General features: G+C 37.1%; 1 protein-coding gene across 42 annotated transcripts in view; it reads right to left on the bottom strand.

The window, feature by feature from the left end:
• LOC125321263 (ABI family member 3 binding protein) overlaps nucleotides 1–25,406 on the bottom strand; it is a 140,839-nt gene that overhangs the window by 52,401 nt on the left and 63,032 nt on the right. For 17 of the 42 annotated variants that reach the window (XM_048293820.1, XM_048293841.1, XM_048293834.1 and 14 more), the window contains 17 exons: nucleotides 23,378–23,452; nucleotides 21,873–21,932; nucleotides 21,426–21,491; nucleotides 19,761–19,835; nucleotides 17,786–17,851; nucleotides 17,187–17,273; nucleotides 13,267–13,332; nucleotides 11,686–11,745; nucleotides 11,239–11,304; nucleotides 10,245–10,319; nucleotides 9,099–9,173; nucleotides 8,114–8,188; nucleotides 7,198–7,275; nucleotides 6,559–6,633; nucleotides 5,424–5,489; nucleotides 4,135–4,215; nucleotides 909–977 (listed from right to left, as the gene is read on the bottom strand). In XM_048293820.1, coding sequence (XP_048149777.1) covers nucleotides 909–977; nucleotides 4,135–4,215; nucleotides 5,424–5,489; nucleotides 6,559–6,633; nucleotides 7,198–7,275; nucleotides 8,114–8,188; nucleotides 9,099–9,173; nucleotides 10,245–10,319; nucleotides 11,239–11,304; nucleotides 11,686–11,745; nucleotides 13,267–13,332; nucleotides 17,187–17,273; nucleotides 17,786–17,851; nucleotides 19,761–19,835; nucleotides 21,426–21,491; nucleotides 21,873–21,932; nucleotides 23,378–23,452 — 1,215 coding nt within the window. The remainder of the gene's footprint in view (nucleotides 1–908; nucleotides 978–4,134; nucleotides 4,216–5,423; nucleotides 5,490–6,558; nucleotides 6,634–7,197; nucleotides 7,276–8,113; nucleotides 8,189–9,098; nucleotides 9,174–10,244; nucleotides 10,320–11,238; nucleotides 11,305–11,685; nucleotides 11,746–13,266; nucleotides 13,333–17,186; nucleotides 17,274–17,785; nucleotides 17,852–19,760; nucleotides 19,836–21,425; nucleotides 21,492–21,872; nucleotides 21,933–23,377; nucleotides 23,453–25,406) is intronic. The other 25 variants (XM_048293821.1, XM_048293827.1, XM_048293823.1 and 22 more) reach the window with 20 other exon arrangements.

Below are 25,406 nucleotides of genomic sequence, written 5' to 3'. Positions count from 1 at the left end.
ATAAAAATTTCTTGGCAATCAGGAAAATATACTAAAATAATGTTAATGCATCAGTTCTCCCCTCTCAAGGCATTAACAAGTAAAGTAGCATATAACATACAGACATACACACCTAAAGATAGAACCTTTTCTATAACCCATACTCACTTATCTCCCAAACTCTCTTATGCATCTACTGGTTTTAAAAATAGGCTTCACAATAAATAACACCATAAAACTTTGATTGCAATTGAGGGGATTAATACTACACTATTTATTACATGTCTATTAACATTCACAGTATAATATTCTGTAGTATTAATATTGCTGCAAATAAAGGAAAACCCCAAAACAATGAGTATTATCTTCTACTGACAGTGGCCAGATACTCTATAGAAATCTCAAACTAGTCACTAATTTTTCAAATGTTCTCACTACATATGCCTGGTTTGCAAAGACTTTGCCATTATTCAAGCTCATCAGTTACCTTTGGAATTCAAATTCAAAGTCTTTTTCTACAAAACACTAATTTCTATTTTCAGGTTGCCTTTGAAAAATCAGTCAGTTCTTTCAAAGAGAAAAACAGCTTCCAATAATAAAATAGTTTAGCAGTGTGTAGTTTTTAATGTCATTTTCTGATTGTTATTTCTATATTCCATAAATTCTTTATTATTGAAATAATTCTTATTCTTCTTCTAATCTAAGTGAAATTTCTAAGTAACTACCTTTGAAGTGATATCCTATCTTTTAGAAGACATCTCCATGCTAAGAACAGGGAGAAATAATAAAGCACCAAGATTATACTTCCATTTGCTCGATTTGGACCACACATGAATAAGCAAGAAGCCTCCAGAAAATGGTGTTTTCAATTGCACATATTATCAGACCAATGAAAAGAAGAATGACTAAAGATGACTCATAATCATTACCCTCTGCAGTCTTTGGACGTTCATATGTGTAGGGACTCCTAGTAGTGACTGACACTGGAATGGTTGCTGCTGGAATAAAGAGAATTTTCTTAAGAGAAATACAGGTGCATCTGTATCTACTTTATGGCTCAGCTGCTCTTATTTCCCAACTATAATCCACCTCCTCACAACTCTTCAAGTGGAAACACTGAGTAAATGAAAAATTTACTGAAATTACCCTGTGTGACTTTTGCTGCTTTTGGAAAATAAAAAGTTTATTTATGCTACCGGAATATACTGGCAGAGGAGCTCTCTAAATCTTCATCTTCCTGTTTTACTGTATTTCTTTTTTCTCTTTATGGCTGTAGACCACTGAAAAGAAACAGTCCCAAAGAATTCAATATTCTTTGTTAAATCTTTCTATTAATTTTCCTGGGTTTCTCCCATAGTGATACAAAGGATAGATTTGAAAGGCTTCAGGTGTAAATCACTGTAAAGTCACAGAAAGCAAGGCTGAAGATCCCAGCAGCTTATCTAGTGTCACTGCACATTAGATCATCAAGTTAACAAGTCTCCTATCTCTGTCTGGAGTACTTAATTAGGTTTGAAAAGAACAAACTCCAAACACTCTGAAAAAGATAAAGAACTTTGAAGTTAAAGTTGGTAGAATTGTTTAATATTAGCATGACTCTGTACTATCAGAGTCCATTTTCACACCTAAATACATCTACAATAATTGAGTAATCTTTGTGCTTATCCTTCAAATTTTGCTTTATTTACTCTGTTTTGACTCTTAGCCTCTATCCTTCCCTATAGATTTTAATTAGGAAAGAAAAAGTGATGTATGATATGCCTCAAACTGTATTTTTGGACATACTAGCAGTTTGTCACATTGTAATTCACAAGCATTTTAAGACTCACAAGTACATTTATTCCAAGGAAGTTACCTTAAAATTTTTAAATACAATAAATTCTGAGACCTAACACTTCCAAAACTCAGTCAGTTTAGATACAAAATCACATTCTTAATTTAAAAGTCTCTATTTCCCCACATGAAGGTTTATGGTGGTTTACCTGGGTGGACTGTGTTTAAATTTAAAAGACTGAATAATTTCAGAATTCTAAAATTTCCCTCTTTTCTTTACTGGCATTTTTTATAGCTTAGATAGCTTTTGTATTTAATACTATTGCCACTATTCTATGAAGGCAAAATACTCCAAAATGTATTCAGGACAAATCATTTGTGGATATAAGTAAATGCCCAGAGAGGTTGTGGAGTCTCAATCCCTGGAGATATTTAAAAACTTTTCTGTAAAGAAAATGTTGCAGTGCTTTTGGGTGCACAATAGAAAATTCATTATCATTTCCTTTTCTGATAAATGGAGAAGGTTTAGAGAGGGGTATTCATGCTAACAATAGCAAAGTAGTCGACAATGGCTGGGCATGATCACATTGTCAACAAAACCTTTTTTTCATGCAGGTAACAGATTCAGTTACCCAAATAGCCAGAAACAGAATGAAACTGTGAACTTTTGCAAAAATGTACAGTCTGTTGGTTGGAAAAACTGAAAATTGTTTAAATGTTTGGGGTTTTTTAAATGAAGCTTTTTTCTCCACTGCCAAAAAAGACAAATACTTTACCAGAAACAGCACAAAAATCATATTAATAATGAGAACCAAAATTAATTGTTTGACCCAAAGGCAGTTATTAGTAAGTCATTGTTTCAATATGAATTTGGCACACACTCTTCATTATTTTGATTCACTGCTAAGGAAAGATGACAACCACTATCATGACATAAGTTGCTAATTTAAGCTGAACTTCCAAGTAATGCTGGAACACAGACAGGCTTCTGCTCTTTGACAATTTGGCCACCTACCCAAAAGCCACCTTATCCCCATGCACTGCATATTTTATGCCTCAAATAATATTTTCTGAACGAGAATATAATCATTTGACAATCAGAACACACGCCAATTTCACAAGTACCTGCTTACAAGAGGATCATGACAAACTGTATCAAGATTAAAAAGTTTGTCTTAGGATTGTACCTGATTAATTTGTGAGACCACTACTGGGGAAGGAAAAACCAGAGGCACGTGCACAAATATGGAACCATGCCACTTTCTTTGTAGGCATATAGAAACTTGCTGTAGACACACTCAGTGTGGAAACACCAAGATAAAACCTTGATCTTGGCAGTCCCAGGGTGCAAAATAAATTTACGCAACATTTTCCAAATGAGCAGCTCTTTTTCTCTGCTGTTTCAAAAAACAACATGCAGGACTCATATTTATATTCAGACATAGACATCTACAGCAGAGACAAAAGTAGTGATTCTTGTAATACAATACTGGATTTCCTACACTAAAAATTATGCAGGAGCTGTAATCAGCATGAAAAACTAATTATGCACAGTATTTTGAGACAATTCCAAGTCATATGTGCCATTCCTTTAACAAGCTTCACAGGGAATAATTTGATCTGAAGAGAGTTAATTTCTTTTTATGAGCAAAAATAATTTGCAGGGAATCTGGAAAGAATTTAATAAAATCATCTGAGCTCTTCCAGCATTGAGTAATATATTCTTACAATAAACAACTATTCAATTTCAAGCAATTTCAAGCTTTCTAATTTCATTATAAACCATGTAACACTAGAAATATTTTTACAACTGTATTTATTTATTCTTCAGGTCCAGAAAATGCCAGGTGTGTTTTATTCTCTGCCATACATCATAGACCAAATTTAACCTCAGTGTGAAGGTGCTATTTCATTTGGGGTAATAAAATATGTCTTTACTGAATTCCAGAACAAAATTCCACTCTTACTTCCACAGTTTCAGGTAAGTCTACATTTGAAAAATGATCACTGAATCAATACAAATCCTATGGTTCTATGTAGGATGTTACAACCATCAGCAAAACAGTAGAATTTGCATTTTCTGGACCCTATGCTGAACTAAGTTGGAAACCTTATTATTTCAAAATAAAAATCAAGAAAACAATTTGCTTTGATATCAGGCTGTGTGAGTTGGTGGCTTGGGATACAAAAGGTAGAAGTTTTCTTGTTTTGCTTCTTTCTTTTTGGTTTTTTTTTGATCCAATACAAAAATATTATTCCTCAAAGAGGAATTCCTCACGTTTCTGATGATTAAGTGCTGAACTTCACACAGAAGAAATTTAAGCTAAATTGCACTACTTAAGTGACACACTATAACAAAGGTTTGCTATGGAAATTAGTTACCAGGTTTAGTTCGTGGCTTTTGGGGTCTGGCAGATGGTCTAGGTTTAGATGCAGAAGTAGTGAGTTTGGCTTCTTTAGGAGCTGAAAGAAATATACTGGATTATAAATTTATCCTTTCCACTGTATCACAAAAAAATCAAATAAGGCAATGAATGGCTACTGGGAACAAAAGCAAATGGTAAAATCAGACATGCCAAGAAGGCTTCTCAAAAATCTTCCTAAGACTTCATTACCCCAGCAAAACCCCAGTTTGTTCTTCACCGTAAAAATGAATAATTGCATTTAAATATGCAATTGTAGATTGCAATCACATCCAAATATTCCTCTCACTAAGTTAGCAAATTCATTTTTGCAAGATACCTAAGAGATAAAACAATAATGCTTTTTATCCTTTTGAATACCAGGTCAATTTTAAGCCAGCAGAAGACATATATAGACAAAATATGCAAAAATGTCCTCCATTTTTGGCACAGTAAAGGAATTACTGGCAGACAGCTGGAAAAACATGGAATCAATTAAAAAAAAAAATCTAACTGCTTCATAAGTGCGGTCATTGAATTCTGCTAATAGAATAGAAGTAGCATCATGTAAATGGTAAAAATTAAGAACAATGAGTTCTAGAAACCCCTTTTCCACCAAACATGCACGGGCTGAAACTGTAACTGGCTAATCTGTCTGTTGGTCTGACTTCAGATAAAGTATAAACTCCATTTCAGGCATAAGTCAGTAGCTTTGTACATTTTTAAAAAGCAGTGCTACAAGACTGCTTTCCAATAAAATGTTTCATAGCAATTGACACAGTGGAAAAGTGTTTGATGTTTGCAGAAAGGACAGAGCAGAGTGAGACAAGAAGTGGCTGAGAGATGTTTTTCAAGCTAAAATGATATTCAGAAGGATTCATAAAACAGTGGAGTTAACACGTTAACCTAGTGCCACAGGAACCCTTCACTGGGACTTCTGGGATTAACACCCACAATACTACCTTTACACTTGGTATTTCAATTGTATTTCCAGTGGGTTTTCTGAGTAAAGGGTGTTGGTGTAGAAAAGCTCTCAGCAAAATGGAAGATAAAACTATTACTATTGAACTAGCAAAACTATATGAAAAAAAACTGGTTTCTCTTTATCCTAAGTTTAGAAAACATTTCTGAATGCTTATGTCCTAGCTCTTGTCCTCTTTCAGAGAAATGGATTAAATAAAGCAAAAGTTATGAGATGAAGTAACAGAATACAAACTGTGGCTTGGACTGCAAAGAAGAGTGGCCAACAGCTACAGAAACATGTATTACCTAGGGTTGCTTTTGGTTGTTCGAGAGTCTGAGAAGTTTTAGGGTCCAGAAGTGGTGGTTTAGGGGCTAGAAAAGAAAAATCCAAGAGTAATCGAACTGATCAGTAGATGTATCAACACAAAGCCAAAAGTGTTATCATTCCAGTAGTTCAGGGGAGTTGTTTTTCAAACAGTCTAGATAAGCCTTACTCTTGTGTGTAACACCCTACACTCCTTTTAGCTTTGTTTCCTATAAAATCGCACACTGAATGATTGTGTGAGAGACTGCTTCTAAGGTTCCTTCCCCATATTTACGTTCTCAAGACATTTTTAATCCTGTATTTGATTCAATCAGCAAATAAACTTCTGTTATGGGAGAATAGTGAGAAAGGAGAGATGAGGAAGAAAAGAATGTAGTCTCTAATGAACACCAGAGAATCTATAGGAAAGGAAACTTCTAAATGCCAAAGTTTTGCTGAAAATCCTAAATCAGTACTTGCAGTTAATTGTAAGAGAGGTTTAAGACAGTAAAGGTAGCTCCTGCTTTTTAATGATCTGTCTGTTTATAAGACATGAGAACAAACACATTTTGGTCTCGAATAATCCACAGCGTAATACTTATTGGTCCCGTACTTGAATCACTAAAGGAGGCAAATTAATTTCCCTTAATCCCGTATCAGAAGAAAATTAGAAGAGGTCTGTTTTTTTGATCAAAAGACAGAAAATACACGACACAATGATAATGTTCCTATGGTACTAGCTAAGATGTCATCTTTGCCATCGTGTGTCTTTGTGAAAGTGGGAGATGGGGAGTGGCAAAGGGGTTTATAAAAATAATAATCATATTTATTGCTTATATGAGTGATATTAAAACACCCTTGTGCCACCCAGAAAATTTTTTTCCATTCCAGTCCTTTAAAATGTTACAACACTAGAGAACTGGTTTATATTTTTATCACTGGACCCAAATGCATAAAACCGATGAGCTTAACTCTTGTTAAGTTAATGAGAGTTAATGACCAACTTTAGAATGATGACTTAGTCAGTATGCTCATGTGTTGCATAGCTCCTGTCCTTTTTAGGAAGTTTTTGCTTAGATATTTTTAGAGAACATATCTCCCTGCATACCAGCTTATGAAAATGATGTGCACAATTACCAGGTTTCACATGTTGTACTTCTGGGGTAGCAGATGGTTTCGGTTTAGAAGGAATAAGTGGTATTTCTTTTTGAGCTGAAAGAAAGAGCTCAGTTTGCAATCAAAAATTGTTTAACAAGCATTTCCCACAACAAACAGCACATGTCACAAGTTTATATCAGAGACGACTCAGTATGGAATGTCAAAGCCAGCTGATGAAATCAGATTTTGAAGTGTGGAATGGAGATGATACTGAAATGCTGTGAATTGATCAGAAATAAGATTCTGTGAGTCCAAAACAACTAAAATTTCCATTCTGAAAGCTGTGCATATCAGAGACAATCAGCACATGCGTGTGCATTGGGAGTAAAAGAAATAGAACACTAATAAAAGGATGATGGTGTTTTAAAAGGATGATGGTGTTTTATCATGCAGGAGACAAGTTTTACTTCTCTGAGACAGTCAATCCACCCAGAACCTTGTTCTCATACACAGGGGTGTCAAGACCAGTCAATATAATGACGATGGAAGAACAAGACTCTCTAACCAGGAAAAAGAATGATTATGCATGTGAAATGATATGCTGGAAGGAATGCATTCATATGGGATGGAGTGCTCAAAACAAACACAGAGTTTTTCACTGGGTGAAAACAACATTACCTAATGTTACCCTTGGCCATTGAAAAGGACGGGAAGTTTTAGGTGTGAAAGATTCCAGAATGGATTCACTTGTTGCTGCTGGAAGAAATGATGACAGTCATAAGAGAGCGAAGAGCTAATGGAAGAAACTCCTCTTTCATAAGCAAAACCAATTTGTTTTTACAAGAACAACAAATATTTCACTAATGATTGGACATTTATCAGTTTAGTATGCATTAGGGAGAAATTCAGAACTGCACAGAACTTCAGTCGCTATAAATCAGTGCATCTGTGATGTGCAAAAGGTCTGGATGTTTATTTCCTCCTTCCTTCATTGCAACTGGTCTGGATCTCAATCACTGCCAAGTAAGATTTTAAGTAGAGCTTTTGAACATTTTAAGTTTTGGTCCAATACTTAAGGGAGATGGTACTGTGTAAATGTCAGTATTTAATGAAGAGGACATGTTGAACAAACAATTAGTCACACATTAAAACATATAAAAGTTGGAATAGAAAGCTGACAACAGATCCAGCTGTGATTTCAGTCCAAAACCACTGAGTGTCTGTAACTGTTAACCAATTTCAAGCTGTTAAGGATGCACTAATGTTAACATTTTTAATGAGGCTACAACAATAACATAAAAACTACAGTTCACATCACAGTGTTTTCATCAGAACTGCTGTACAAATACTGTTTTCTCAATTATCTATGTGGCCTATTTTTCAAAATACTGAATCATGTGACTGTGGGCTGCTATATGCATTGTAACTGTGAGAAAACACCAAGTTCAACCATTAGCAGCAACATAAACTTGAAATCAGCTGTAAGGGGTTAATCCAAATGTGCACTGAAAATAACAGCAGTATATTCATTTCAGTTGAGTTTTAGAGCATGGCTTGAGCTACTGAATTAAGAACTAGGTAGAGATTATTGTACCTGGTCCAGCATCTGCTATTTCAGGCTTACTAGGGGCCACAGGACTTGAAAGTACAGGCTGAACACCACTGAAAACTATAAAAAAACCAAGTCACATTATCTATGATATTAATTCTACACACAGCTTTTTTTGGTCATAGAAAAACAACCAAAAAATGCGATAGGTTATACCACAGCTACTTTGCACTTCACCATAAGCACACCTTACCTCAGGAACGGAGCAGTACTGGTTTAGAGGGCGAGCTGAAGCTAGTGTTTGAAATGAGACCTAAAACTAAAGTGTTAGCCAACCAAAGCTAATATTGCTTTGGATCACATGGTCCACATAGTTTAAAGCGACCCAGAAAATACAAAGATAAAAATTTCTAACACCACAATAATAAAGATAAAGCACTTAAAAAAAATCTATAAAAACTAAAAAGCACTGCAAGTATATTTCCCTGAAAACAAAGCACCTGCCTTAGTTCTCTTCACTGCTTTTGTGTCAATACTTTTTTAGTGAATTTTACTGTCATATAATCTGTGTACATGTACACTCATGAAAAACAAGGGTAAAATAAAGTTAAAAAAATCACAAAGCAGCAAAGAAATAGTAAGGAAGCAGCTTCCTATGCTGGCAAGGCAATCTATGGTACAAAAACATATGTTCTCTCTGAGCATATAACAATTAGGCTTGTAAGAAAACAAGTAATTTTAGAATTCTTATTAAGATTTATTCATTAGTAGTAGTATTAAACCAGGTTTACTTCATGTAAGTAAATCTCAAGATAACCCTAGAAGCTTTTTGAGAAATGAATGTGAGTTCAGAAACACTACCAGGTGAGCATCTCAGCAGAAAGCAAAAGTTGTCATGTAAAAAAGGATGCTTTTAATGATCATGACTCACACCACATGATGATCAAAATATCTAGGCTTAATAAAATTTCAAAAATGGCTGTCCAACACCAAAAGGGGTTTAACTGAAAAACTAAAGAGTTATTATTACCCGCAGTTGTTGTTAGCACATGAGGTGTTCTGGAAAGGGGAGGCATAGATTTTTCCAGGTCAGCTGAACTTGTAACTGTGGAAAAATGTAAATATCCCTGATATGGATTCATATTGATGCAGACAAAGCAAGGGGGGCAAAAATCAGAAAAAGAAAGATTGCTTTACATTGCTTTGCAAGATGCCAACACTACTACAATGGAGTTTCATAAATTTCCAACTTGAAAAGAAAGTAACAAAACCTCAAAGTTTTGAAGATGTCACATGCACCTAAGAGACACATCCTGACAGGAGCTGCAGTCCCCCTAAAAGCAGATTTATCAACAGGAGTCAATTGATCTGTGCACAGGTAACATGAAAAAACCTGTGCTTTTGACTTCACCTGCACCCAGAGAAGGAGACCTACGTACTTTAAATGCATGCAAATATGAATTTGTACAACCAGGTATTTCTATTGCCAAAGCTTTGGTTGTTTCTATACAGCAAATGCCAGTATTTTGAATTATGCATTTTAACATACTATACATCATGCAATTTTTCATTTGCGGTATTTTATCTAATTGACATAATATAAATTAACACAACTTTTGTGATACATTGAAGAGACAGGGAGTGAGGCAGAAAATCTGAAACAATACTGAAATATTGACTGCCAGGTTTAGGATAATTTTCCTTCTTATCTCTTGCACATTCGTAGCATTGCAATGAACAGAAATATAATCTTGAATACCTATGACTCCAGTAATAAAAGTTTCAAGGTTAAATAGTAACATAACTTGAAGTCTTATGAATAGAGAAACTTGCATAATAATGTGTATGATATAGCTACAGAAAATCCCCCATAGTGAAATGCCCCAGTCAAAAACATATCTTTATAACTGATAATGTATCCATCTAGCTATTGGTGCTATTGGTCCTAATCTATTCAACAGATTAAAACCACACAAAATAAAAATTAATTCCTGTGGTTTAGTTTGTATTTGATCCTATACCACAAAATATCACCATGTAATTATACAGCCTAACTGACACTGCAAACAAAGTTCTGCTTCAAACACCAAGCAATCAGAGCAAACAACCTCTAACTGTAACATCCTTGATGCAAAACCAAATACTAAGAAATGGAAGTATCATAAATACAATTTACCAGTCTTTATTTTTGATATTTCTGCAGATGCAGAAGTTTGGGACAGGAAACTAATATGATTAGAGTCCAGTGAAGCTGGAAAAAGAAAAAAAAAACCAAAACAAAATATTTTTTTGGTATCATCTGAACCTATAGACTGAACAGTTTTCAACACATTACTGAGAAACTAGGGATTTCAGAAAAGAAAACATCTCAAATGAACATGCCATGGATTTGCTAACGTAAATGTGTGAAGATGCACTGGTGACGAAAATTATGAAGAAGCTGTTAGAAGAAATATGAAGAAGAGATCACATTACAAGAAAAGTGGAATTGCCACAGCCAATGCCAGAATTAAATACGGCTTTGCACGTATGGGCCCTTTCATCTCTACACTTAAGCTTTACTGCAATCTAGGCCCAAGAGAAGTAGGAGGTTGGCTAAAAGCACAATATCTCTTGGGACAATTCCCATCTTGCATTGCTGCCATAACTGCAAGATATATCATTACTGACAAAGGCTGCTATTGTCTCCAACTGTGAAGAAATACCCCATGATTCACCAAAAGCTGAAATGAGGTTTTGATCGTAAAACCTGAACATGGCCTCAAAAGCAGCAACAGAGCAGAGCATTCCCACTTCCAGGTGATGGCAATGGAAAGGCGTGTCCTCTTGTGCCAGCCCAGCTGGGATTTGTCTCTTAGGAGCGCTGTCATATTTGAATGCATCAGGGAAAGCAAGGCCCGCTACCCACACACAGAGAAGCAGGGAAATGGAGCTGAAGGCCAGGTGCAACAACGTGGTGTCTCTGCAGGATGTCACATGCTTCCTGCAGAAAATGCTCATCAGCCATGGAAAAAGCGTGGGATCAAACAACAGAATTGCAGAACCAGTGTGGAGAGTGCTTTGTTCTCTCCATGGGAGATGACAAGGATGCCAGGTGGTTTGGGGTGGGAGGTGTGATGGGAAGTGAAAGAGATGGGAGACAGTGGGAAAAGAAGGCTGTTGCTAGTTACCCATCACAGTTTGTTGAGTTGCCAGGGAGGAAGGAGTGGTGGACTTCGGCCTTGGTCTTCGAGTAGCTAAGATCAAACACAAAAACCATCTTCAGGTCCTCAGACAGGCTGCTGTCACACAGGTCACATCAAGACAGAGTTATAAAGAAGGGAACCCCATCCTGCTTGGGCCAGGCTACCATGTCACAGCATCACTCCCCATGGTGGCACAGTGCTTGCCTTTCAACTGGCATTGGCAGCCAAGCCACGAGAGGAAACCTAGAAACGGTTCCCCAGAAATGGCTGCAGAAAATTTACAGGTAGAACAATTTTTAGCAAGAAGCCATAAGGGTGCAGCCACATCACTGACCCACTTTTTGGGACACCAGCGCATCTGAACAGGCTCATCACTGCAGAGGAGAGCATTGCCAAAGTAAGCCATGAAGGAGGGAATCGCTGGCTATTTACCCATCCTTGTGGTTTCCCGTGAGGCAGACGAGGTCGATTCCAGGACTGGTCTCTCAGTTGCTACGGTCAGACACAGAAATGGTCTTGAGATCTCCACTCAGCCCTGCCACAGCAGCACAAGCAGCACCAGCTCACAGTGCCCTAAATGTCTGTACTTAGGGCCACACGTGCCCTTTCCTTGTGACTCCTTGAGTACCTTGTGACTCAAACCTGCAGGCAAGTGTCTTGCTGTGGTTGCAACTAACACAACACTCCCTGAGCCTCAGTAGCTAAATGGCTCTACATCAGCAGAAAAATGCCTAAATATCCAATTCACCAAGCCACTCCTTACAGATCCTTGAAAGATGCAAAACCCACAGTAATTGCAGAGAGAACATGAGCCAAGGCTCATCTTAGAATTCAAAATTCCGGATGACAAGTGCTGGGTATGTCTCCAATGCAAGTAGCTGCAAATACTAATTACTAATTATTCTAGCATGAAGGAATAAACTCCACATTGTGCTATCAATATTCAGTCATAATGTCAACCTTTCTTAAAAGTTCAAAAATTTTTGCAAATAAGTATTTTCTTACTGTTTTCACTATTCTTGTTTTTACATATAATCAAATAATGTAAGTTCTCATCATTCACATGCAAGGCCTTGCGATTCCCTGTGAAATATGAAAATTCCTATTCTTCCTTACAGTTATAGTCTCTAAGCCAATGATTAACACACTTATTCATCAAGCTTGAACTTCAGTTCTCATTCAAAAAGATACAAATAAGTTCTGTATGCTAAAAAATCCACATCATCAAGAGGACATAAAATTTTGTTTCTGCCATATTGGGATATTCCATTCTAGAAAGAATTTTCAAAATAACAAGTGCCCATAGAATCACATGGGAATTCTGTGACAAATTGTTTTTGTCACCAGTCCCTTCAAAACTGATTTTTCAAGTGATGAAGAAAAGCATATGTTCAGACATCATAACCATGTCATTAGTATGGCAAGTGTATTAAAGTGCATTGACAAACCACAGATATTGCTCAAAGCAGGTGAAAATTATGTCAAGTGATGGCAAGCAAAAAGAACAAAATCAAACTATCTTTTTATACCCTCCACTGTTCCTTGGCTTGCAAGGTAAGGAGAAATAGATTTCAGCTTTGGTTTCTGAGAAACCAAGATTAAACGAGAGAACTGGCTTCAGAAATAGAGATGAACTTTTGTTTTTAAAGCAGTGTCAGTACAGAACTGTGTAAATAAAACCCATATTACACTCAGCTCTTTTACATAACTATTTGCATTCATTACAAGGTTATTCCACATTAAAATCAGGGTGACTTAGTTGAGTTAGTGTAGTATACAGATAGTTAATCTTTTAGTGAACTAAGCCTATAGAGCAGAAGATTAAGAAGAGTAATTGAGAAGCCTAATAATTAAGTATCTCATCATTTACACAAATGACTGACCATCTTGCTGAAAGATTTGGCATTGCCACTACCAGTAAAAAAATTGAAATGTTTGACTAGATTTTAAAATACAGTTTTTCTTATTTAAGTATTGTGAAATGATAGAAATTAGGACAGAATCATTGTTTACCCATCACTGTTCTCATGGTTTTCAGGAAAGGAAAAGACGTGGCCTCCAGAAATGGTCTCGGGAGAGCTAAGATTAGAGATGGAAACTATCTTGAGATGTTATGGCAGTCTCTCTATGCATATGAAAGCATTATTTTAATCACACCCAAATAAGTCAATATTTAAATTGTGGTTTCTTGTGTATACTCTTTCTACCAAATAAATCCTACATCAATTTATAGTCACTTGATATTACCACAAACCCCCAGCCACTAGCAAAACACTGCTCCTTTTGCACAATAATGGCAGTCATGATGCTCCAGAGCTGCCTTTTAACAGCAGTATACGACACATTCCAAAGTCCTTTCCAGGCATCAAATATTTTCCAACTAAAAATTGCAAACCAGTCAATGAATATATAGCCAGAACTTCTGCTCGCATCAAAGATACTGTGCACCTTATATTTAATCTCAAAACAATTAACTAGCTCTGATTACTGTACACTTTACCACACTTAAAAACAAGAACTTTGGGTCTAAACTAATAGATGCCTGGGGAAAAAAAAGGAAATAATAGATTCTCTGCTGAAAAATGCATAATAAAGATAAATAAAGATTTCCATCAAGATTTGGGCAAACTGGTAGAAGAAAATGAACTCGTGCTTATTTAACCAAAATCTCTAATAGAATAGCTTGATTAATTTACAAGTTTTCATTCTGAAGAGGTATGAAGTACTTTGAACAGACAGAATCCCATATCCACACTGGAAGACAAGGATAAGCTACAAGAATAGTCACATTTACTGTCCAGTAATTAGTGAACAGATATGCCAACAACAACAGTGAATGCAAAGATCACAATAAAAATCCCCTCTCTTGTCTAAGAAAGTATTATTGAAAAAAAAAAGTTTCTCATAAAAGCACAGAGTAAATTCAAACAGCTTATCTCAGAAAATGGAATCAAAGTTTGGGAACTGTCACCACACTTGCAAGAACACATTACAGGAAAAGTAGAAGAGTATGAATTTGATGGACCAACAGAGAGAACATTTCAAACATGGAGTTTTTGTTCTGAAAGAATTCTGTTAGCCTCCTCCAGTCATAGCAAATAAAATCCTTCAAAAATGCACCCAAAGTTTGTGGGGTAGATTGTCAGGGGGTGGATTGAAAGGGTTTCAGATATTTCTCCCTTCTCACTGTACGCACTTCTCTGTGGCACAGGGCTGTGGACTGTCCTCTCCATCTTCATTTTGTTTGCTGAAAAATGGGAATAATACGTTTCAAAAATACATTTTCTGAATGTCTGCACCTTTGCTACCGCTGGTTTAAAGAAGTGTTCAATATAGCTGTTAAGATGGCAAATATAAAAGGAAGTACCTACTTAGTGTACAGGGGGATACGACAGAACATTTACAAATATCTACAGAGGTCTGCAATAGAAGGCATGATTCAGAGTATGCCAAGAGAAGAAAAGGAGAGTTCCTCTGTTCAGCATTAAGTTTCTCCCATAGAAGAAGAAAAATATGAAAGAAGTTGGCTTGATCATTTAGGAAACATGCAGAAAACTGACAAACCTTTATCTCCATAAATAAACATTTTTTTTTTTTTTTAGATATATCTAGACTATCAAGTCTGAAGCTGTTTTAAAAAACCCCAAACCCTGAACTTGCGTTTGCAATGCTCACTGTGCTACCTTTCATCTCCCCAACAGAATTTTTGTCGCAGCTGGAGAGTCCTTCTTAATGAGAAATATGTTTGAATATGCTATGAAACTTAAGGATTTACAGCTTGAACAACCATTAAGCTGTTTTAAAACCACAACTGAACATGGACAATAAATAGAAGATAAACCCACAAAGATAATTTCCTGCACACATCTTTCTCTGCCTCCAACATTGTAACTGACCAGGACGATGTCTTAAATACCAATAACCACAGAAATACACTTCAGTAGTAACAAAGTAAATAGAAAATAAAAAAGGGTATGACTTGAAGTAATACAGTAGCTATCTGTATCAGGATACACTGCATATAGCAGAGAAGTTAAAGTTTGGTTACAAGCCCCACAGTATGTCATAGTAAAATTCTACTACATTCAGTAGTACATAATTGGTCAGTGGCAATCATGGGTAATACTACTGATTAATACTGTAGAAGTGAACTCCAGACTTGGAAAGAAAACCGTAATCCAATATTCTAAACATCATATATATTGCCTTAAACAAAAGTAGTACCCAATGCAGATTTTTTTTATCTTGCAGTTGTTCTTATCCCCAAAGTAAAGGAGATCAAATCAACATTTCACCAAAAGCACACTGGGAACCCTTCTGATAATTCAAGAACACTCAGTTTGCAAGAAATGCCAGTAATAGACTGAGCTGATGGTATTTCCGTGACTCCAGATACTTTAGACATGAATTGTGAAACTGTCTGTGTTTCATTAAGAGCTGCACAGAAAATCTGGATTTAAAGTGCTGAGGAATCTGACTGTTGCTGGGACAGCAAACACACAAAGCTGTGTTGTTCAGGATGATGTCACTGCAAACACAAGCAAGATACTGCACTCTTCAAAGTCTTTTCTGTATTGTGTGAATAAAGAGAAAGACATGTGGCCCAATATGGTGACAAGAAGATTCAGTATCTGATGCTAGACAGAACTCCTAAGAATAGTCTTCTTCTTCTACACTTTCTGGAGTTTAAATTACACCAACAGAAAGAGGAAAGTCATACAAGTTGGTGCAAAAAGATCAGTCTTTTTGCACTTTGTACCAAGAATGCTTTCTAGCTCCTGATCAAGCAGTGACTGATACAAAACTGTTCTTTAACAGGCTTCCCTTTTAGACTTAGAAGAAAATGTGTTCACAGCAGAAAAAAGGCAGCAAGTGTCAATGCGATGAAAACTAAACATAAACTACTTTTTGCTGCAAGAGAGTTTTGGCAACAACTTGAAATAGACTTTGGATGAAAATGTCATTACTGAATGGAAATTAAATATTTCCTCTTGCAGGGACACTAAACGAAACAGATTTTTGAGCATTGATAAAACTGCATTGTTCAGTGTCTCATTTTGTAAGGTATTGGTAAGTTAGCTTATTTTATGAATTGAGAAATTGAAGAAGCCTAAAGAAAAAATACTGACAAGAAAGAACAGGAAAACTATATAGATTATTATATATTATTAGGTGTAATTAATTTAAATGTCAATAAAATACCATCATTCCACCAGTTTAATTTCACTGGGGTCTGGTATAATAGGTTTCAAGGGTGTTTGAAAGCATCAGATCTACCATAGAAGTATCTGGTCAAGATCAGTTTGTTGCAAATGTTTTCTTAATTACAATGTTGTGCCATTTATTTAAAAATGTGTACTCAAGCAATATATAGCAATACATGTGATATTGCACATTTTTGTTTCTATTAGTCTCATGCCTATGCAGTCTCCCTTTCTCACAGCAAAATGTCTAACTTAAATCACTGCTTTAAATATATTCAAATTAAAGTACTTAATGGTCTATTCTCCACCATTTGGATCCCTATGCGTTCATTGCTATTGTTCCTGCTGTTTCTATGGGACTTACTCAACAGTTTCAACCCTTAGAATAATTTCACTCAGGGACTTAAACAAAACTTATATTAGCTTTCACTCTATCCCTCTGCAGTATTGCAACTTAAAAAGAGAACTCTACTTTATGTAATAAGACATGCCTATAAACATCAAACACAGCAATACAGACTTGTAAATATACTGGGAATGTAGGCCAAAATTAGAAGAGAATATTTACTACTTCATGCAAAATTTCCTAAATTAATCTGGTATTTGAGAGAGCAACTTACAACAGTTCTGAAGTTATTTTGAATCATATTAAACTTAACTAACAATATACCAAAGTTTTGATTAATCTGTGTGGCAATTTCTATTTAAAATCACTTTTTCAAGTATTACCAGGTAGAGTTGATGGCATTTCTTGGATGCCAGATGTTTCAGATCTTGAAGTAATGTGCTGATTTTCATCAAAAGCTGAAATAAAATCTGGAGTTAAAATTAGAACTGGCTTCAGATCCACAGTATTTGGCCAGTAGCTGTTGCGCAGTTCAAGACGGTATTGATGTGAGATCAAGCAAGGTGACAGCAGCTGTAAAGATCAGCTGAGAAATGAGGTGTTACATGAACACTGAAGCTAGTGTGAAATGAAGGAAGGTCAATTCCAGTAGCTCATGTGAAGCAATCTTCTTCTCACTGGCCTCGTTTTAAAGTACTCATTCTTTGAAAGAAAACTGCAGCTACCAGAAGAAACCTAGAGGCAACATAAGCTAGCAGAGGTCTTTTTGTGGATTCTTATTCAGTCAGTGGGGGGAATTATTTTCCAGCTTAGATTGCACAGAAATGGCTGAGTTGAGCAGGGGTGGGGGTGGAGCGTGGGGAGAAAGCTTAGCATCAAGCAGTCTTCAAAGCAACATGTCTGAATGAACATTGGCACTCTCCACAGCTGCTGGATGGGATGGCAAAGGATGGAAAAGCTCATGGAATTATATGCTATTTACCCATCACGCTCCCTCTGGTTTCCATGAAGGGATGAGAAGTGATTTTCAGGCCTGATCCCTGGGTAGCTAAGATCAAATATGAAAATAGTCTTGAAACAATAAGTGAAATCAGCCTTTAGATAAGGTGATCTTCAGCCCTTACCAGGTCCAAGGGATATAAATTTATTTTAGATTTTTTGTATACACACTTCTAATTGATATTTGTGGTAGCCTACTCCATTTTTGTCTCATAGGGTAATTTTTTTTTTTGGATACACAACATCTAATTTTAGGCATTAACTACAAGGCCAGCTGTCTGCATCTGATTTTAAAATTCTATCCAATAGCAACAGCTGACAGCAAAACCCTTCTCCCTACACTTCAGTTTGGATGTGCCAGATAAGTCTTTTAGATAAGGAGTTGCAAATGCCCAATATTATTTTGATACAGCATGCACACAATTTTCACACAGGTGGTATCAAAACTTTTTCCAACAAATTCATATTTTGGCCAAGAATCAGATTTTCCCTGCAACTGCCGTAAAGCTGCTTCAACAGAAACAGGATTATTGAGACAGACCATCCATCTCCAGAAAATGGCTTAAAAATAGTTTTATGTTTTTCTGACAATACATTAATGAAAACACAAATAAAAAAAAAAAAAAAAAAAAAAAAAAAAAATTGGATTCTATCAGCCCCTAAGACCACCATTTCCATTAGAGAAATTATGCAGCCTAGACCAGGAAAGAAACATTTCTGTGAGGGGTATTATATGAAAAAATGAAGCGTAGGTGCTCTTAATGTTAAGAACATTCACGATTTAAGAAAGTGTAAGGCCAAGTAATAAGTAACCTAAGTAGCCCCGTTCATTAAATCAAGAGAGAAGGCTGTGGTAATTTGGGGAGAACAATGCTGCAGACAACAGCAAAGTCATGCCTGGTAAACTGCTAAAATGTTTCTGTCTACTGAAGATAGAAATGACCTTGTATAGAGTTCTCAGCTTCAAAAGAAAACAAAAATCTTGCGTTCATGCAGAGGCAAGATAACTGTCAGCACCGCCCATGGAGTATTAGCTCAGCTGTATCATGTTTGTGTTCAGTGTGAATTCTGCAACAGATAAAAGCTTCTCTAAATTTATCTGTGATGAGAAGCTAAAAGAACACGGATCAAACCTTAACAAAATAAGACTAGAGAAACCATGAATAGTGTATGTATGTTGTAATAAGCTAATTTTCAGAAGACAAACTATGTTAATGCTCATTAACCCAATTCCATCTGATTGGTCCCCAGAAAGAAAGTGATGTTTGATATACTTATGTAATAAAATATCTCTTGCTTAAATCATGCTAGCATGAACAGAACCATTGATGAAAACATCACAGCAACCTTCTATTATTTTTTTATGACGATATTCTGGGAAAAATATCATGGTCAAATACAAATGCATAAATTGTGCTTAAAAACCTATATTCTTCATGAATACACGGAGGGAAATAATAAATTATTAGCAGATGTAACTGTAAAAATAACTTTTAGCACCAAAATGCTGTACTGCAGCAGCCTTTTGACTATTAGAGACTACTTAAAAAGCTATAACAGGAAACCAAAGTCCAATCAATGAATGTCTTCAAAAGGTGTCTACTAGGTAAAGAAAAGCATTCCCCCTGCAAAAGAAAACTGTTTTGCTAATAACCCAAAATTCATCAAACCCAAGAGTTTCCTCTTGAGTGCTAAATTCTGCTCCACTGACCACATCAGAACCCTTCAGTAATACAATACTAGCCTGAAAGAGCCAGGTGGTATCAGGATCACTTACTTGAGGCTAGAACTGCTAATTATACACTGGTAATTATTACAAATAACATGAAGCCATAATGAACAAATGAAAGACCACTGGAGGGAACATTAAAAATACAGGACATATTACAGACATCTGAATTGTACCACCTAAATATAAAGAAAAATCAAGGATAGATAATAAAATAAATGTCATTTACCAGTCTCTCGCTCTGACATTTTTGCAGATGTAGAAGTTTGGGGAGTAGAAGTGACATGAAGAAAGTCAAGTGGGGCTGGAAAAAAATGGTGGCTTATTATTTAAAAAATACATGAACCATGACACCATGGCATCACCTGCAACCATGGACTCAATGGTTTAAATTGCAAACAATAAAGAACTGAAAAAAAAAATACATTCTGCAAAATTAGCAGAATTTTAAAAAGAAAGAGGTTAATGTGCAAAGATGTGTAAAACCACACAAATATAATGCAAAAAATTAAACAGAATGATACAAGGAATATGGAAAAAAATTCCCATGTGGTTAGAAGGAATGCAAGATTGAAAAAGTACAAGACCACTGGCCAAGAGAAGTCAAGGAGAAAGCAAATTTATGAGATGAAGATACTGGAAAAAATCCAATTTAAAAATTTGGCAAAAATAAAAGAACATAAAAAGTGATTCAGACAACATCACCAGGCAGGGAATCAGAAAAGAATATCCTTAGCCCAGCCAAATTTATATGATTTGTTATAATTACAAGTATCTGATTTCTCCACATTAAAACCAAGAAAGCTCAGAAAATTACTTTAAGTAATGCAAGGCAGGAAATGTAAATTCCCTGGAAAAGATTCCGAAGTGAGTGAAATATCTCAGTTGATATGAAAGCAAGACTGCTCCAGACGAAAGTGCCAAGACACTTAATACTGTTCATTACATTTTTAACTTGCACTCAGCTTCAGATATTAGTCTCACCAGCCTGCTCACATAATACTTTGTTGCTCCATGGGCCACAAAATATTACAGGGACACAGGACTGGTCTTTCACACCTGCCAGTGTGAAAGAAGCTGTTGCCACAAGCATCTCCACTACTGTCGCCAAGTGCCATAGTCAATGCCTGAATTAACTATGGTTTGCATGTATGGCCACATTTATACCTACACTTAAGTTTTACCCCAATATAGGCCAGATAAGTAACAGGTTGGCTAAAAGCACAACAGTATCTCTTGGGACGACTGCTGCCTTGCATAGTTGTCAAATCTGCAAGAAATATCATTACTGCCAGAGGCTGCCGGTGTCTCAAACTGCGAAGAAACATCCTGTTATTAACCAAAAGCTGAAATGAGGTATTGATTTTGAAAAACCTAACACAGCCTCAAAAGCAGCAACAGAGCAGAGCATTCCCACTTCCAGATGATGGCAATGGAAAGGCATGGGTGGAAGAAAACCAGCAACCTTGAAAGTCAGTGGTGAGGCAACCAAGAGCTGCAGCGTTGCCCAAGGAATGCCTGAAGGACAGCTGAACTGCTGTGCTGTGTTCTTGTGCCAGCCCAGCTGGGATTTGTCTCTTAGGAGCGCTGTCATATTTGAATGCATCAGGGAAAGCAAGGCCCGCTACCCACACACAGAGAAGCAGGGAAATGGAGCTGAAGGCCAGGTGCAACAACGTGGTGTCTCTGCAGGATGTCACATGCTTCCTGCAGAAAATGCTCATCAGCCATGGAAAAAGCGTGGGATCAAACAACAGAATTGCAGAACCAGTGTGGCGAGTGCTTCGTTCTCTCCATGGGAGATGACAAGGATGCCAGGTGGTTTGGGGTGGGAGGTGTGATGGGAAGTGAAAGAGATGGGAGACAGTGGGAAAAGAAGGCTGTTGCTAGTTACCCATCACAGTTTGTTGAGTTGCCAGGGAGGAAGGAGTGGTGGACTTCGGCCTTGGTCTTCGAGTAGCTAAGATCAAACACAAAAACCATCTTCAGGTCCTCAGACAGGCTGCTGTCACACAGGTCACATCAAGACAGAGTTATAAAGAAGGGAACCCCATCCTGCTTGGGCCAGGCTACCATGTCACAGCATCACTCCCCATGGTGGCACAGTGCTTGCCTTTCAACTGGCATTGGCAGCCAAGCCACGAGAGGAAACCTAGAAACGGTTCCCCAGAAATGGCTGCAGAAAATTTACAGGTAGAACAATTTTTAGCAAGAAGCCATAAGGGTGCAGCCACATCACTGACCCACTTTTTGGGACACCAGCGCATCTGAACAGGCTCATCACTGCAGAGGAGAGCATTGCCAAAGTAAGCCATGAAGGAGGGAATCGCTGGCTATTTACCCATCCTTGTGGTTTCCCGTGAGGCAGACGAGGTCGATTCCAGGACTGGTCTCTCGGTTGCTACGGTCAGACACAGAAATGGTCTTGAGATCTCCACTCAGCCCTGCCACAGCAGCACAAGCAGCACCAGCTCACAGTGCCCTAAATGTCTGTACTTAGGGCCACACGTGCCCTTTCCTTGTGACTCCTTGAGTACCTTGTGACTCAAACCTGCAGGCAAGTGTCTTGCTGTGGTTGCAACTAACACAACACTCCCTGAGCCTCAGTAGCTAAATGGCTCTACATCAGCAGAAAAATGCCTAAATATCCAATTCACCAAGCCACTCTTTAGAGTTCCTTGAAAGATGCTAACAGTTTTTGCAGAGGTAATATGGTGTGGTGGTGCACCTCACCCCCCCTGCCCCACCCTTTCCATGTAAGTGAAAATCAGAGTAGTGGTATTTCACCACTATACCACCACAGTGGTATTTTTTGAGCAATCTCTAACACACTAATTCGGGACAATTGGCAACTAAGAATCACATCTATGCATTTAGAATTCAAGATCTGATCTCACTTTATCCTACAGTCAATGAAATCCTTCATTCTGTGGCTCAGAAATAACTGTCCCTGGCAGTAATAAAGCACAGTGTAGAGGATTTCTCTCTCTGTAGAGAAATGCTAGCAAACAAGTGAAAAAAGGAAATTTTCCACAGAACTCTAGCACATCTTACAACTTAAACTCCTACAACTCAACATCTGTTTGTACGCTGAAGAACAAGTACCTTTACTGAAGTGATCTCCTCATACCCTGTTATCCTAATTTTGCACAGGGAGAATGCACAACCTAATACACAAACCAGTGTCAAATCTAGTCTGTGTGTTCTCACTAGCACTGTGCATCTCTGCCCATTGCTTTGTGCTTGGCTTCAGGTTTAAGGCAGGCAAGACTTGTGACAGTTTACAAACATGCACGTGGATGAAGTTATGGCAATAAGGAAATGGTGCTGAGTGATTCCTCTAGGATATTTTGATACTCCCGATCTTTGGAAGTGGAAACCCTTCTGTTCAGGTCCCTTCGACTTAATCCTTTTCTAGCAACATTCAATGACTCACTAACCAAAGTGTTTTTATCTGCTTAAGAACAGCAGATAAATCTTTTTTCTGCCTGTGGAGGTGCTTTTCCAATGTGCAAAAGGAACAAATTTGACATGTTAACGCTTACTTAACAATTCCTGACAATGGGCCTCCGTATCTATCTATCCATCCATCCATCCATCCATCTATCCAATCCTCCACAAGAAAACCTGGACAAGCTAATTGTTTACCAACATAAAAAAAATTAATCTTGTCATTGCAATATTTCATTCCAAATCTCTGAAATGTTGCAGTAGATGCAGCTACTTTCTGTCTCTCCAGCTTTACAGAGAGCAAGTCAGAATAAACCCTCTATTTAGCAAAGCATTGCTGTGTCTTTTTAGAGACTGCCTAGATGTGAGGAGAACTAAAAAGACAGATATCATTACCAGCTGAGATTGGTGGCATTTCTGGCATGCCAGATGTTGTGAATCTTGAAGAAGGAGGCTTCCTTTCACCTAAATCTGGAAAGATAATCTTGTGTTAAAAGGCTTAACTGCCTCAGAGGTACCTGGATAGCTCAGGAGTTAGCAAACAGATGTTGCATTGTTAAAATGGAAGCACAGGGAAAATTGCAAGTCAGCTGGGCATTACTCTGTCTCGTGGACTGTTAGGCTGGTGTGGAAGTCGATGTGGAAACCAGGTGACCTAACTATTCATACTAATGAGCATTCTTATTATTACTTAATAATCTTAGCACAATGCACGGCAGATAGTAAGAGAACACCTTTGGATCCAGAGAGTAGTCAGTGGGCCAGCCTTTTCACGGAAACATTACACAGAAATATGTGTAAGTTTTTTATTCCATCTCACAATAAAGTTCTCTCAGCACAGGAAAAAAACCCCCAAAACTGAGAAAGGCAGGTCCACAGCTGGGAAGCTTAATAATGAGAAAACCAAACACAACTAACTAAAGGGAACTCTCCTCTTTGCCCCTGATCCTCCATCTACAAAGATGAATGATGAGTGCAGACGAGCATCTAATTAGCAACAGCAATAAGTGGTATGAACTACTGAGATGGTGACAACTAAAGCAATGCAAAACTTCCAAAAATAGCAGCAAGGTTAAAAAAACCCCACAAAATCTTTGAAACTATAATAAAGTTAACTTACCAATTTTGCCCCATGCCATTTCTAACAACTGAAGCTCTGTAGTAATAATAGGCATGGATACTTCCAAATCAGTAGTACCTCTAGCTGCAGTAAAAAAACACCCCAAAACCAAAACTCCTGAGAAATAATTTCATGTAAGTAAATTAAGAAGGAACATTTGGTGGAGAGAAATTTGAAATTTTATTTTCTACTGCTCTGCAAAGCATTTATTATTTTTACTTATTTATTTAAAAATGAACCTCCTTTGTCTATTTCAAATACCATCACTAATTACTTAGCTGAAGATGTTATTCTAATTTTCCCATGTGTGCAAATATTCACAAAGAGTTTTACATGCACATTATGCAAAAATAGCACCTTGAAGAAATAGCTCTACAACTTAAACCATATCTATCCATGAAGTCAAAAATTCTTCATAAAATTTTGGGAAAAATGTGTTTTCAAGAGATTAAAGTATTTTGGCACCACTTCATTAAGTCACTTAGCTCTATCCAGCATCTCAGTTTCAGCCAACTTTTTTTCAGTCAGGTTTGGTCTCAGGTATCCTATGTAAAAGAAGGAACTTATCTGATTTAAAATCATTGCCTGGGAGTGGGATGCTTTGTAGAATAATGCAGTAAACCTGAACTATACTGGGATGCCAAGAACCAGTAGGTTATTCAGCAGAGAATTTAACACAGTCCTGCTGCATTGGTCAGAGAAGATGTGGGCAATGAACTGCTTTCCTTTCCCCTCCATCTCCTCCTACCCCTTCACCATTGTCCTCACCTCTCAACTTCATCATGCTCAACCAATGCTTTAAAAACTTGAGCATCCTCTCCTACCTAAGGCTACAGGAAAAACAATCTATTCCCAAAGCTATAACTCAAAGTAGAGTTAGTTGGAAAGGCCTGGCCTTAGCTGTGTTGACTTTCTTATTTAAAGACAATACATAGGAAAAAATCACAGCAAACTGTATATGAACATTGAAAAACTGGCAGGAAGAAGGAAACAAAAAAAATCTTATCACTAGAAAGTATGATATTTTACTTGACTGGAGCAGCCTTAAGCCTTGCAAAATTTGAATCTTTTCCCGACACACCTCTTTGATCAATACTGCATTATTCTGTAAGCTAGTTGTGGACTTGCTTTAAACTTGTGCTCTGCCTGATCACAGGAATGAGGATGTTGATACAGGAGTTGAAAAAATAAGATGCAGGGCAACACCCAAGGCAAGAAGTATGCAACAGCTGTCTGAAATCATCAGCATCAACATGGAAGCAGCAACAAACTTTTCAGCACCAACCAATCAAAGGTTATGCTTGC

This window comes from Corvus hawaiiensis, chromosome 2 (assembly GCF_020740725.1).
Source record: "Corvus hawaiiensis isolate bCorHaw1 chromosome 2, bCorHaw1.pri.cur, whole genome shotgun sequence".
Taxonomy (NCBI): Eukaryota; Metazoa; Chordata; class Aves; order Passeriformes; family Corvidae; genus Corvus; species Corvus hawaiiensis.
Note: the sequence above shows the minus strand (reverse complement) of the source record. Positions and strands in the feature narration are given on the sequence as shown.